At 53.0% G+C, this 14562-nt stretch overlaps 1 protein-coding gene across 1 annotated transcript; it reads right to left on the bottom strand.

Annotated features, from left to right (window-relative positions):
• Window positions 1–3633: 3633 nt before the first annotated feature.
• CECR6 (cat eye syndrome chromosome region, candidate 6) lies at window positions 3634–4995 on the bottom strand. Its single transcript, XM_012651041.1, has one exon. It carries the CDS (start codon window positions 4993–4995, stop codon window positions 3673–3675), a length of 1323 nt encoding a protein of 440 aa, XP_012506495.1. The 3' UTR covers window positions 3634–3672.
• Window positions 4996–14562: the final 9567 nt, after the last annotated feature.

Here is a 14562-nt window from a genome sequence, read left to right as displayed (position 1 = left end):
AGGAGGATCACTTGAACCCAGGAGTTTGAGGCTGCAGTGAGCTAGGATCGCACCACGGCACTCTAACCTGGGCAACAGAGTGAGACCCTGGAGAGAGAGAGGGGGAGAAAGAGATGGGAGAGGAAGCTCAGGGTGACTGGGAAAGTCACTGTCGGGCCAAGTCCCTCTGAGCCGGCTGTGCTGGCAGAAAACCTGGCTAGACGCCCACCAGCTCTAGGCCACAGCCTCACCTCCCCGGACAGCGCGCCCACTGCCTGGAAGGAAAGGGCGAGGTGTGCCCACATGTTAACACAAACCTGTAAAATGGTGACAAATGTCACAGTGACATTTAAGAATTTAGTAAAGAAACCAGGACAGAAAAGATCTTAAAACACCACACAGGAAGCTTGTCACAAGTCTCAAGTTTTTATTTTCAGAAGAGAGTCTGGTTTTATTTTTAAAAAGAGAAGGAAAAAAAACTGTGATAAATGCTAGCGAGGTGCCACTTCCCCCCTTCCTCCAGGCTCTGACCGACAGCTAGCTCTCCCCCACGAAACCCACGGACTCGGAGCCGGGGCTCGTCAGAGCTGGGCGGTCTGTAGAGAGGGTCTGCCCAGAGCGAGGCTCCGAGCCCAGGGCTGCGAACCGTGCCCGTGGTCGGTCTGGCCGCAGGAGACAGTGCACCATCTTGGTTATCAGATGCACGGGGCATTTCAGGCTTGCCCCCTGCGCTATAGATGCCCTGGAAGGTAAGGCAAAGGAAGCTTGAGGGGTCGTCTCTCATTAGGAACGGGGCAAGGGGAGTGAGTACAAGGACTTGAGAAAAACACACCGGAAGGAAGGAACCGACCCCTGAGCACAAAGTGCTTGCACCAAATGTGTAAAAGAAGATGCCCAGGGGTGAGTCGGGGGCCGTCAGACAGGGCCCGAGCAGGCCTGGCCTCTGCCACAATTGGCCCAGTTGCCATCAGTCTCTTGATGTGCCCAGGGAGGTGGCAGCTCATTGGAACTTATCACAGCCTCCCACCAAAACCCAGCAGCACTCGGAGATTTCAGTCAGGGAGACCCAGGGAGATGGCTGTCTAAACAGTAGAAAGGCGGCGGTCAGGGGGCCAGCCAGGGGTGGCCACGGCTCAGACACGGTCTCCCTTCACAGTCACTGAAATTAGGTAGCAGAGAAACAGCAAAGCTGGAGAGAGGACATGGGAACAGAGGGAGCAGCTATTGGCACCTATCCGGGGCCTGGGCCCCAGAGCCGTGAGGACAGGCAAGGGGAGGGGAGAGGAGCCGGCAGGGGAAGGGGAGGAGGCAGGAAAAACCCGGTTAGTTGTGGAATCCAACCAGCCGTGGGCGAGCAGGGTGAGTGCCTTCAGTGTAAACTTATCCCCCTCCTTTCGCTCGGAGAGCAAGGGGGAGCTCGGGGCAAGCTCTCAGCCCCTCTACATCTGCGTGGGCGTCCCCTGCCCACAAGCCCCCACCAGACGGAGGGCCCCTTGTGGGAGGGGGCCTGGCCTGGGAGCTGAGCCAGTGGTCAGTGACTTGGCACTTGTGGCCCCCGCTCTGGCCGGGGTTCTAGGGAAGGCCGGAGACAGGACAGCTGTGGCCACAGCCCTCCCTCCTGCTTTCCCGGCCGAGGCTCCACACAGCCCCGCAGAAGCAGGGAATGTTCTGCTAGTGCACTCCGGCGGCTCCTCTCCTAGCCACCTGCACAGGGAGCATTGCGACTGGGGCTTTAAAGAGCCATGAATCCAAAGAATGCTAGAGCCAGAAAGCAGCTCAGAGTCACTCATCCAACTTCTAATTTTTAAATGTGCAAAAACTGAGGCCCAGAAAGTAAAAATGATAAGTCATTCGAAGCTAGTGAGTGGCTCACGCCTGTAATCCTAGCACTCTGGGAGGCTGAGGCAGGACGATCGCTTGAGCTCAGGAGTTCGAGACCAGCCTGAGCAAGAGCGAGACCCGTCTCTACTAAAAATAGAAAGATTAGTCAGGTGTGGTGTCGTGCACCTGTAGTCCCAGCTACTCAGGAGGCTGAGGCAGGAGGATCGCTCGAACCCAGGAGTTGGAGGTTGCAGTGAGCTGTGATGACACCACTGCGCTCTACCCGGGGCGATGGAATGAAAGACTCCGTCTCAAAAAAAAAAAGCTAGTGAGTGACAGTCGGAACTAGCTAGACTCCACACCTTCTGGTCCCTTGTCCAGGGTTTATTACACCACATAAGACCGCCCAAGCATATGAAGGGAGAAGGGGGCAAAAAAACTCTTAGCGTTTCACCTCTACCCCCTCCTACTGAGGCTGGAGGAGAGTGAGTGTTTCCTGGCCTTGCTCCCCGCGGTCTGCCTGCACCCTTAGCTCCCTAAAAATACTTATCTTGCTTCAGAGATGCCAAGAGTGATGTCCCACATCAAGACAGTAAGGACGCACCCCCTGGGTGTCTCCTGTCAGCACCCTCTACAAGGGGAACACTGGGGGAGGGATGGCCGGGGAAGGCCCCACCGCCTGCCTGTCCCTAGTGAGACCCTTAGCCAGAGCGGAGGAGGAAGGTCACCACCACCCTTTCTGACCTACACCAGGCTTCCTAGAGGAAGGACATGGGAAATTGGGCTTCCTACTCCCCTGGGCCTACGGGAAGCCCAACATCCGGGAACGCCACCAAATCTGTTGCTCTGAGCCAAGATCTGGCCAAGCCAGCATCAAACTATGGGAAGGACAAGCGTTCTGGGTGCAGGGGAAGAGCAGAAGGCGGGTGAGCCAATGGCTGATACTCCAGAGACCCTGTAAGAACACTGGCACCAAAACCAGCTGGCTCCAGTGCCATGTTGAATGCAAATGCTGAGTATTTTGTCTTTATTTTTTGCAAGCAGCATCAGTGCATGATGCAACAAAGTGGAAAGCACGGAGGTAGAAACGCTCACTCACCCAAGAAAGGGTGCAGTTTGGTCCTTAGAAAACGGGCCCTCCTCCCCCCAGCTGAGAGGGAGGAGCAGGATGGACAAAGCTCCTGGGTGAGCTTCTCCCAGGGGCCCCACTTTTCCTGGGAATTCATGGTCCCAACTTCAGGCAGAAAAGAGGAGGGTGGTGGTCAGTGTGGGGCGGGGCGGGTGGAGGGCAAACGGCCCCCTCAGCTCTCCTACCCCCTGCGAGGGGCCACAGGGTAGACTCAAGAAAACAACACTGCGCACACTCAGAGACATACACTTCGCATCTACCGCCCTGGAGAAATCCAACAGACACATCAGGGAAGAGTGGATTCCGGGTCAACTTCGAGGCGTGGGACGATGGCCTCTAGCCACAGCCTGAATGAGGCCAGCGCTTCCCAGCAAGGCAGCAGGCCCAAGGCCCAGCACCCCCGCCTGGGCACCCTCTTTCCTCCATTCTTCCCCCTAATGGGTGGGAATTAGGGTGGAGGCGGGAAAAGCAAGAAGCAGAGGTTCCAGCCCTTTGAAGGCTGGGACTGGGGCGGGGCGTGGAGAAGGGAGAGCAGGGTAAGGTGGACCGAACTCCCTCGCCAGTAACTCTGGTCTCCCTGCAACCCGCCGTCCGGAGTCGTGCAGAAGGACACATGGGCCCTCGGCCCTATCAACAGTGACCTCTTCTAAACAGAGCCGGATCAAATCTGCATGAGAGAGGTCAAAGCACAAGGAAGCTGGGGACTCCCAGCCCAGCAGCGAGGCCCCCTGCCCTTCGCCCCCTCAATTCTGGGAGGCCACCGCCAGAGTGTTGACATAGCCGTGGGCGCCCCCCTCGTTCTCCGAGATGCAGTGGCCCAGCTGGGAGCCTCCCTGAGGCGGCGGCGGCGGCGGCGGCGGCGGGGCGGAGGGCGGCGCGCCGTAGCCCCCTCTGGCCCGGCTGGGCGAGGCCCGGCTGCCCGGGTCCCAGCAGCCCTCCAGGGCCTCCAGGCCGCGGCAGCCGAGGAAGAAGAGGTTCTTGAGCAGGAAGACGGAGAGGGGCTGCTGGTAGCTCACCACCAGGAGGCAGCGCAGAGCCAGCAGGGGCACGTCCACCAGGCAGCCGCCCAGCAGGCGCAGCAGGCGGCTGCAGCTGCCGGGCCCCGGGGCCTGGCCCCAGGACGAGGCGTTGAGCTCGTAGAGCCAGAGCACCGGCGAGGCGAGCGTGAGGAAGTAGACGGCGAGAAGCAGGTAGCGCAGGTGCGCGGGCAGCGGCACGCGGCCGTCCAGCGTCAGCTCCACCAGGGTGAAGCCGTCGAGCAGGTCCAGGCACGTGCCCAGGAAGCAGCCGGCGGCGCGGTGCCGCTGGGGCTGCAGCAGCAGGGGTCCGGCCGAGCCCGGCGGGGCGCCCGCCTCGCTGATGGCCCGCACCAGGCTGTAGAGCAGCGGCACCGACAGCGCCATCGTCAGGCGGAAGCCGGTGGTGCCGAAGGGCGCGCGCAGCTCGATGAGGTCCAGGATGGACGTGCCCAGGATGAGCACCACCTTGGGCGTGAAGGCGATGGAGTAGATGAGCCAGGCCAGGTAGGCGAAGGCGAACTCGCCGGCGGCCCCGGCCGCCGCCAGGCCGGCCCCCGCGCCGCCCGCGCCCCCCGCCGAGCGGCCCCCCGGCGCCCCGACGGCCCCGGCCGCAGCGCCCGCGCCGAAGTCCCCGGCGGTCATGCTGCAGGAGGAGGTGGGCGTGGACGCGGAGGAGGAGGAGGTGGCGGCCGAGGAGGAGAAGGCGGCGGGCGCGGCGGCGGGGGCGGCCGGGGCGCCCCCCTGACCCGGGGGCCCCGGGAGCGCGGCGGCGGCGGCCGGCACGAGAGGCTTGCTGGCGCTGGTGCTCTCGTCGTCGTCCTCGCGCTCCGCGCCCGTGCTGCTGCTCGCCGAGCCGCCCCCGCCGCGTCTGCCGCCGCCTCCCGCCCGGCTGGTGCTGGTGCTGGTGCTGCTGTCGCCCGAGCCCCTCCGGCCGCGGGAGGGGCCCCCCCGGAGGAAGAGGGGCTGCAGCCGGGCGGCGGCGGGGGGCGGCGGGAAGGAGCCGGACGACGACGAGACGCGGCGAGGGTTGCCGAGCGCCGGGCGCATTGTCCTGCGAGGGCTCGGGGGCTGCCCAGCCGCTGCTCCCCGCCAAGCCCGGGCGGGCGCGGCGGCCGAGGGGAGCCGGGGCCTCCCCCGCGGGGGGACTCGCACCGGGCCGGGCAGCGGCGAGAGCCGGACTGGAGCCGCCGGACTGGGCGGGCCGAGCCGGGCGCCGGGCGCGGGGCCGGCGGGGGCGCGGAGCGGGCGGGGGCGAGCCCAGGCGGCAGCGAAGGGAGGCTGGCGGCGGGGAAACCAGGACTGGATTCGAGGGGGAGAGGAGGGGGCGAGCCCAGAGAAGGGGAAAGCCCGGCTCGCTGGATCAGCGGGAAGGAAAGGCGGACGCGGTGCTCCGGCGTCAGAGGCGTCAGAGTCGGGGTGGGGCGCCCCCTGGGCCCGGAGGATGCGCAGCGAGGGGCAGGCAGCCTCCGGGATGAGGAGGGCGCCGGGCGGATGCCCCGCGGCGCACGGGGCGCCTAAGCACTCGCTCCGGAGTCCCACGGGCTGCCCCGCTGGAGCCTTAGTGACCGGAAGGCCGCGGCCTCGGTGTAGACCATGCCTCCAAGCGCCGACTCAGGCGACAGGCTCGGGCTGCTGCCCCTGGTGGGCACAGCCTCTGTCTCGGGCAGCAGGGCAGCTCCCTACCCCGCACTGGCCCAGGGCCCCAGCCACCTCTCCCCAAGGCACTTGAAATCTAACAGAGTCCGGCCGTACTGAAACGAAGGACCAGAACAGCAGCCCAGACATAGTCCTACATGGGTGCATGAGCCACCCTCGGGGAGGCCCCAGTTTCCAGTGGACGGAGAAGCTCCCTGAAAATAACTACTTGGGTCCCGGGACCAGGCAAGTGGCCCCAGCCAAGTGGGGCTTCGGCTGTGCTCAAAGGTTTTCAAAGCAGGAATTGAAAAATTGCCAATAATAGGAAGATGCATCTAGCAGAGAGGAAAATAAAGGGACATTTAGAGGTATGGACACCTTGCTAAAATCAAAGGCTCAAAGGGGATGATGGTGACAGTTACAGCCTGCAGGAGTAGACAGAGGCACTGTCCCGTGGATGGTGCCAACAGCCCTGCATTGACAAGCTCAGGAGCTCACCGGTGACTGGGACTGGCTTTCTGTGCAGCAACTCGAGAAGGGAGAAGGTAGAAGTGAAGTCTTTAGGGGCGTAAGGGGAGAAGGAAATGACTAGAGCAGTTGGGGCTCAAAAGAAATCTGAGGTTTACGTGCAACGCAGACAGCCCGTTCCCAGCCCCACGAAGCAAGGCGGGAAGCTTGCCCGCCCCTTTCCCCTTCTCCACATCTTCAGGCTGCGTGTTTCCTGCACGGATTTCATTATCCTTAAAGCTGCTGCTGCTGCTGCTGGCCTCATCTGCCCAGATAACACCGCACGGCGTGAGGGAGGAGGTGTGGTGGACCCACAGTGGTTAGTTGCCCAGGCCTTGCCCCTAAATGTGCCTCTTGCGTGAGGGTCAGTTGCAGCAAACCTGCCCTCTCCAGCCTCTTGGAGGTCAGTCTGCACGGCCAATCCACGGTAGGTGTGGGACTCAGAACTGACAACTTGCACCATTTCCTCCTCCCCCAGCACACACCACCTTTGGAAAGTTCTGTGTCCGATCGTCATGCAAGCCAGAGCAGGCGCAGCAGTGAGAGCAGGAGCTCTGGAGCTGGCAGTCCCGGCCCTGCCACTTCACAGCTTTGTGACCTCAGCCTGGTGATTTCACCTCTCCGAGCCTCAGACTATGGATCTGTTGATCCGTGTGAAGGGACCGACGCCTGCCTTAACATTGTGTTAAGAGAGGTCATGTGTGTAAAGGGCTCAGTCCGGTGCCTGGCTCAGGTTAGATACTCAGGTAAAGGCAGCTGGTGTTATCATAATTCCACTTCGCTCATGTCCTCACCTCCCAGGGAACATTCACTCACAGCACGGGCCGCCAGTGACTGTTTTCAGGGCTGGATTCCTTCCTGAGGCCACGTTCAGAGTTCTCCCCCACAGCTTTGCCCTTCGCTCAGTGCCGGGAGCGAAGCTGCTATGGCTAGGAGCACTGGTTCTTGGAGCGGGTCTTCCCAGGCCCCACGGTGCGGGAGATCAGCTGTGCCAGCTGGTGCCGAGGCCCCCCCCCACAGGGGACAAGGTGGACAATAAACCACTTAGTGGATGCAGCTTCCACTCGTGTGTGGGCAACACGGCAGGTCCGGCAGCTGTCAGGGCTGAGCCAGTCCAGGTGAAAAAGTGGACCGGGGAGCCGCCAGCTGCTAAGCAGAGTGATGATACCAGTCTCCCGGTCCCCCCAGGGGACACACCAGCCAGCGGCTCACACGGAAACCCAAGCTCAAGTTATGAAGCAGCTGACGGAGCAGAAGCAGCCGAGGAAGGCAGAGAACTGCAGTCCTGGGATGTTGCAGAGCCTGTCCCCCACCCAGCGCCCGCTGTGGCCACCCACACATGCCGCTGTCACTCACCTGCCAGGCCGTGCCTCCTCTCACAGGTGCCTTCGTGAGCACAGATCTCCTCCCTGGTTACTTAAATTTTAACAGTCCTTTGAAGTTATTCTTTGCATTTCTGACTTAGAGCAACTTTCTGTAAGACATTCTTTAGTCCAGCTTCTTCAGGCCCGAGACCCTGAATCACATTCCACAGATGACCGGGAGAAGTTAGGGTGCAGGACAGAGTAAGTGTGGGTGGGATCTCCTCTTTACATTGGTTCGGTCTTCTGTGCGCGGGCGCGCACACACACACACACACACACACACACACACACTTTGCTTGCGGGCGCGCACACACACACACACACACACACACACACACACACTTTGCTTCTGCCTGGGAAGGGCTTGTCAAAGACATGACACGGATGTGACAAGGATGAGAAGGAAGACAAAAAGACTTTCTTGTCTAGAAAGTGAGTACGAACATCCCACATCTCATCTAGAAAGGAAGCAAACAGCAGCCGAGCACTCATAGCACCTAGGATCTGTGCTGGACGCCTTGCACACACCCAGAAACAAGAGCCGGAGAGGCGGAGCATCGCACTCCACGGCACACGGGCAGGTAAGGGCAGGGAGGGCGGGATCCAGACTTCTGCAACCAGCCCGGTGCTGTCATCAACCTACCGACTCTCCTCTCACAGCCGAAGACGGCAGGGCCCACAGGGAGACAGGGACACAGCAAACAGGAAATGTTTCCTTGAGCACCTGTTGAGTGCTGGGCACCGGATGCGGCTCCTGCAGCCACTTAACATTCTTGTCCCCCTGGAACTGGAAGGCCAATGCCCCCTGCCTTCCTGAAGCAGTAGTGATGGGCTAGGAGGAAGGGAGAAATGCCCCAGTCAGCGAGGCAAGAAAGGGAGGCTCAGAGGGGCAGGCCCACCCTTTCCTAGTACGGAGCACAGACCCCCCCTTTTTTGGGGGGAGACAGAGTCTTGCTCTGTTGCCTGGGCTAGAGTGCAGTGGCGTCAGCCTAGCTCACAGCAACCTCAAACTCCTGGGCTCAAGCGATCCTCCTGCCTCAGCCTCCCGAGTATCTGGGACCACCATGCCCGGCTAATTTTTTCTACATATTTTTAGTTGTCCAGCTAATTTCTTTCTATTTTTAGTAGAGACGGGGTCTTGCTCTTGCTCAGGCTGGTCTCGAACTCCTGACCTCGAGCGATCCCCCTGCCTCAGCCTCCCAGAGCGCTAGGATTACAGGCGTGAGCCACCGCGCCCGGCCCACAGACCCCTTCTTCACTGATCCATGCTCTGTTCGCTCTCACCGCTCTCTTTTACCTTCAGAGTGAGAATAAAGAAAAGGAACTATCAGAAGGGTGTGGGGGCCCACAGATGCTCCCTGCACGAACATAAGATGGGGAGAGACACAAGCAGGGTCGTCTGGTTCTCAGTTACCCAATCACCAAACACTGACTGTCATGACTGAAGCAGGATGAGTCTGCGAAGCTTAGCGGTTAGGAGCCTGAAGCCTCAAAACTGCCTTGCGAGCGCTCTGAAGATAGACACTACACCGCGCCCAGTCACAGCTCCCCGATACCTGGAGCCAGGCTGTGTGGCTACGGCTGCCCCAGGGATGCCTCGTGGTGACGCCACCACCCTCTGGGATAAAGAGGAAGTCCCAGCATCAGTGTCTCACGTGTCAGTCCCTGAGCTAGGGACTAGGGTTCCAGAGATTTTTTTAAAGTAAGTTCTTTCCTGGGAGGGAGACAGACATGCAAGTGATAAAGCTCAATGAAGAACTTCTACAACAGGGAAGAGGAGAAGGTCCACAGAGCCTCCACAGGGGGTGGGACGTGAGAGCTGCTTCGAGGGATGGCAGATGGTGGTTAGCAGAGAGGAGGCGGAGCTAGATCACGAGAGCACTCCGAGAAGGACCTACAGGAGGAAGCAGCAAGGCCCCGTCAAGGAATTACAAATATTTGGCACTGCTTGAATGTGAAGTACAAGGAGAATATGCAATGAGGAAAGAGGCAGGCGCTGGCTTACAGTGGACCTCATCTGCCAGGCTGAGCTTGGGCTGCATTCTGAGGGAATAGGGAACTCTCGAAACAAAAATATAACATGTTGGAAAAATTGCTTTGTAGTGGAGATGATGGGTTGGAGGGAATGGAAAATGGAGGCACAGAGACTATGTTCTAGTTCTGGCAATACTGTGAACTAAACAACATAAAAATGCCCCTGCTTACCAAAAAGTACTAAATAAAATATAACGTCCTTTTAAATGCACAGCTAATCTCCCAAAAGAGTAAGGGAAATTCTTGGAGCCATAAATGAAGAGGGAACTAAAACCCAGAATGGTGAGTGAAATAAATGATCCTGTAAGTGCCTTTGGATATGTAGTCCGTCTCAGTAAGCCACACTGTCTAATACAGTGGGGTGGCCACATGTGGATGTCTAAATTTAAATTTATGTAAATTAGTGTTAATTGAAATTAATTAAAATTTAAAATTCAATTCCTAAGTCTCACTAGCCACATCTCAAGCACTCAACACCTCATGTTACTAATGGCCACCATATTAGACAGTATAGACATACAATATTTCCATCATTGTGGCAAGATCCTCTAGACAGTACTGATGGGAACTTGGATAATAGCCAAAAGAGACAGGAGACACGGCACTAGACCCAACTAGGCAAGAAAACTGAGCTGAGCTTCCTGCATAAAACTATGAGTTCAATGAAAGGGCAGACTAGAAAAACAATTCCACCACCAAAACAGGGAGACCCCACGGAAATGAGTGAGCACAGGCCTAGGCTTAAAGTGAAACGAAATCTTTCCGGGGAATTCAAAACCATGGACCTATACCATAAATAGATTTGGGATTTGAATAATGCCATGCTGAGAAAGTAACATAATTATTGGTCACAGCCTGGTAATAACCATGAGTTACCTAGTAAAAGCAAATATAAATCAGTCCTGGAAGGACACACCTTCAATCCAGATCTTACAGGATTCCCATAGATCAAACACCAGTAAAAGTGAGCTCACAATCCCAAATTACAAACCACACAAGGAAATAACCCAGCATGAATGAAAATAAGCAGATGGGCCAGGCACAGTGGCTCACGCCTGTAATCCTAGCACTCTGGGAGGCCGAGGCAGGTGGATCGTTTGAGCTCAGGAGTTCAAGACCAGCCTGAGCAAGAGCGAGACCCCATCTCTACTAAAAATAGAAAGAAATTAGCTGGACAACTAAAAATATATATAAAAAATTAGCCGGACATGGCGGCGCATGCCTGTAGTCCCAGCTACTTGGGAGGCTGAGGCAGGAGGATCGCTTGAGCCCTAGAGTTTGAAGTTGCTGTGAGCTAGGCTGACGCCACGGCACTCTAGTCCAGGCAACAGAGTGAGACTCTGTCTCAAAAGAAAAGAAAATAAGCAGATGACATACACAAGATTAAACCTCTAAGAACTTCAGATGATAAAGGCCATAATACCAGTATGTTTACCATGCTTAAGAACATAAAAGAATAAAATTATATGAAAAAGAATAGTATAGATAAAGAAAAGAATAAGGCAGGGTGAGGTACTTCCAGAATGGCAGGATATGGATCTCTGTGAATTTTTGGCCCAAGGAAACCACCATAACTGGTGAAAACTATAAAAACAACCATTTGAAGTTTCTGAAAATTGTACTAAGGCATATAGCAAGTAGGAAAACATTTATTTTTCCTATTCCCCAGCTCAACGTGACAGAAGCTCTCCTCTTATATGGACAAGAAGAAAGGGCTCCCTCTCCCCACTAGCTCCCAGTCTAGGACAACAGTTTCTCCCCATGAGGGGCTGGCTGCCAGCGTTTCTCATTCCCCACCCCTGAGCTTTGGGTTACAGAAACTCTGTTCCAAGCAAGAGGTCTGAGGCAGCTGAGAGGTCTGAGGCTCCCTATCTCTACCCAGCACCCACTTGTAGAGTAGAAGCTCTAACCTAGGTATGGCAGGCCAAAAGTACTAGGCTGAATCACCTTGTCCCAGCTCACTTATAGGGCAGAGATTCCACGCAGGGAGAGGCAAGCTGTAAAAACCAAATGCTACCATCCCCTCCTCCTATTCCCTTTCCACTCACAGATAAGTCTCCAAGAGAAGTGGGCCACTGTATACAGCTCCAGAGCAATGGCACAGTTTCTGCCCAAGAGTAGAAGTACGTGTAGAAATAGAGCCCTGCAGCTCAACCTTAGGAGAGTGGCTTTATTTGGAACACAGTATGGGGAAATTAAAAGCCTAAGGGTACTGTTGGAGATCTTGGTAGTGAGTAATTTAGAGGAGGCTGGTAGCTCCACGATGGCAACAAGTGAAAGAGAGACGAGCTGGAAGTTTAACAGAGAAAACCAGGGAAAGAGACAGCTAAAAAGAGCCTCCTGGGGTCAGGCAAGCCTCAAAGACTGGTCTCAAGAACCTTTCCTACAAAGGGACCCAACTTTATTGGATCAGATATGATCAATTTATGCCTCTGAGGCCTTGTCAAAAATAACAGAGTGATCAGCTAGCAATTAGTGGAGACTAACAGCTGGATGTAAGACAAATAAAGGCAGGCCAGCCAGAAGCTCAACAAGTAGATCAGCGTAAGAGACAGTCAAAGAGAACCCAGCTGACACCACAGTCATCCCAGGTGGGAGGGAGACTGTGTGCATGTCCAGGCTTCATCTTCTGAGGAGTGACATCAGAGTGACATCAGAGGCTACACACTGCAGGGGAAATAGACTTCACTGAGCTCTTTTGGCCAAGTCACTAAAAAAATAAACACCAATAACAAAAATTCTAGGGGAATGGGGATGAAGGGTGGGGATCATGATCACTTTCTAGAGTTGTTATATTACCTTAAATGTGCAGCTTTCAACAAAAAATTATGAGACATACAAAGAAATAGGAAAGTGTGACCCATATACAAGGAAACAAAGCAGGCAACAGTAACTGCCTTTGAAGGGCCCAGATGTTAGACCTAGTAGACATCTGGACTTTGAAGACAGACTTCAAAGCAGCTATTATAAATATGTTCAAAGAAGTAAAGGAAACTGTGCTCAAAGAATTAAAGGAAAGTATGACAATGTCTCATCAGATAAAGAATGTCGATAAAGAGATAGAAATTATGATAATAAAAAGAAGAACCAAATGGAAATCCTGGAGTTGAAAAGTATACTAGCCAAAATGAAAAATTCATTAGAGGGACTCAACAATTGATTTGAGCTAGCAAAAGAATCAGCAAACTCAAAGAAACATTGACAGAGACTAAGCAATCTGAAGAACAGAGACAATAAAGAGTGGAGAAAAACATGAACAGAACCTCAAAGAAACATGGGACACCATTAATTGCATCAACACATGCATGATGGGAGTATCTGGAGGAGAGGAGAGAAAGAAAGGAACAGAAAAAAATTCAAAGAAATAATGTCTGAAAAAAATCCCAAATTAAGTGAAAATGTTAATCTACACATCCAAGAAGCTCAACAAACTCCAAGTAAAATAAACGCAGAGATCATGCCCAGAAATATCGCAGTCAAAATGTTGAAAGCTAAAGACAAAGAAAAAAAATCTTTAAAGCAGCCAGAGAAAAATGGCATCATATACAAGGGGACCCCAATAAGATGAACAGTTAACTTTTCAGAAAGAGTAGGGGCTGGAAGTCAGTGGCAGACATATTCAAAGTGCTGAAAGAAAAAAGTAAACAGAAATCTTACATCCACCAAAACTATCTTTCAAAAATGAAGGTGAAATACATTTCTAGATAAACAAAATCTGAGAGAACTCGTTGTTAGCAGACTCACCTTGTAAGAAATACTATACTGAAAGAAGTTCTTCCGGCTGAAAGCAAGTGACACAAGACAGTACTCCAAATGCACATAGAAAAGCAAAGAGTTCCAGTAAAGAAAAGTATGTAGGTGTCATAAAAGACAGTGTAATCGCATATTTCTTCTCCTCTCTTCTCCTAATTTATTTAAAAATAAATTGCATACAACAGTATTATAATTGTATTGTTGGGCTTTTAACATATAGAAATGTATTATATTTGACAATAATGGCATAAAGAAGGCAGGTAAGAGCAAAGCTGTATTAAGGTGAGGAAATGACACCAGACGGTAACTCAATTCACAAAAATAAATGAAAAGAACCAGAAATGGGGTAAAAAAAAGATATAGATGTAGACATAGATAGATAGTTTTAATATGTTATGTATATATCATATATAAGAATATAACAAAAAAGTGAAAAAGTAAATAGAGCTATACAGAAATAAATTTCTATACCTCATTGGAATTAAGTTGGTATGAATCTGAAGTAGACTCTGCTAAGCTAGTAATTATAAGACCTAAAGCAACCACTAAGAAAATAATTCAAAATGTAGTTTTAAAAAAATCATTAAAGGAGTTAAAATGTTACACTATGAAAATTCATCTAACACAAGAAAGAAAAAGATCAAAAAAAAGAACTTCAGTCCCACCTGAGGTGCCTCCACCCTCTAAAAAACAAAAAAAATCCTTCAGATTTCAAATATATAGTAGTGTTCCCTTATCCATAGGGGATACATTCCACGACCCTCAGTAGATGCCTAAAACTGCAGATAGTACCAAACCATATGTGTGTGTGTGTGTGTGTGTGTGTGAGTGTGTGTGTGTGTGTGTGTGTGTATACACACACTATGTTTTTTCTTATACATACATACCTATGATACAATTTCATTTATCAATCAGGCACAGTAAGAGATTAACAACAATAATAGAACAATTATAACAATATACTGTAATGAAAGTTATGTGAATGTGGTCTCTCTCTCTCTCAAAATATCTTAATATTTTTGGATGATACTTTACTGTGAGTAACTAAAACCATGTAAATCGAAACTGCAAATAAGAGGGGGCTGCTGTATAGTCACTGAAAAAATTTGATGGATGGGTTAAACAGTAAGTTAGACACAACTGAAGTGAGTTAGTAAATTTAATAATATATCTGAAGGCATTCTCTAGCATGCAGTACAGAGAGCTAGTGATTGAAAATATATAAAAGAGAGACAGAAGACATGAGAGAGAGATTGGGAAGATCCAAAATATTTCTAATAGAAGCCCCAGAAGGAGAAAATAAAAATAATGAGGGAAAGAC

This window comes from Propithecus coquereli, unplaced genomic scaffold (assembly GCF_000956105.1).
Source record: "Propithecus coquereli isolate 6110/MARCELLA unplaced genomic scaffold, Pcoq_1.0 Scaffold346, whole genome shotgun sequence".
Lineage (NCBI taxonomy): Eukaryota > Metazoa > Chordata > Mammalia > Primates > Indriidae > Propithecus > Propithecus coquereli.
The sequence above is the reverse complement of the archived record's forward strand: the minus strand, read 5'-3'. Positions and strand labels throughout refer to the sequence as shown.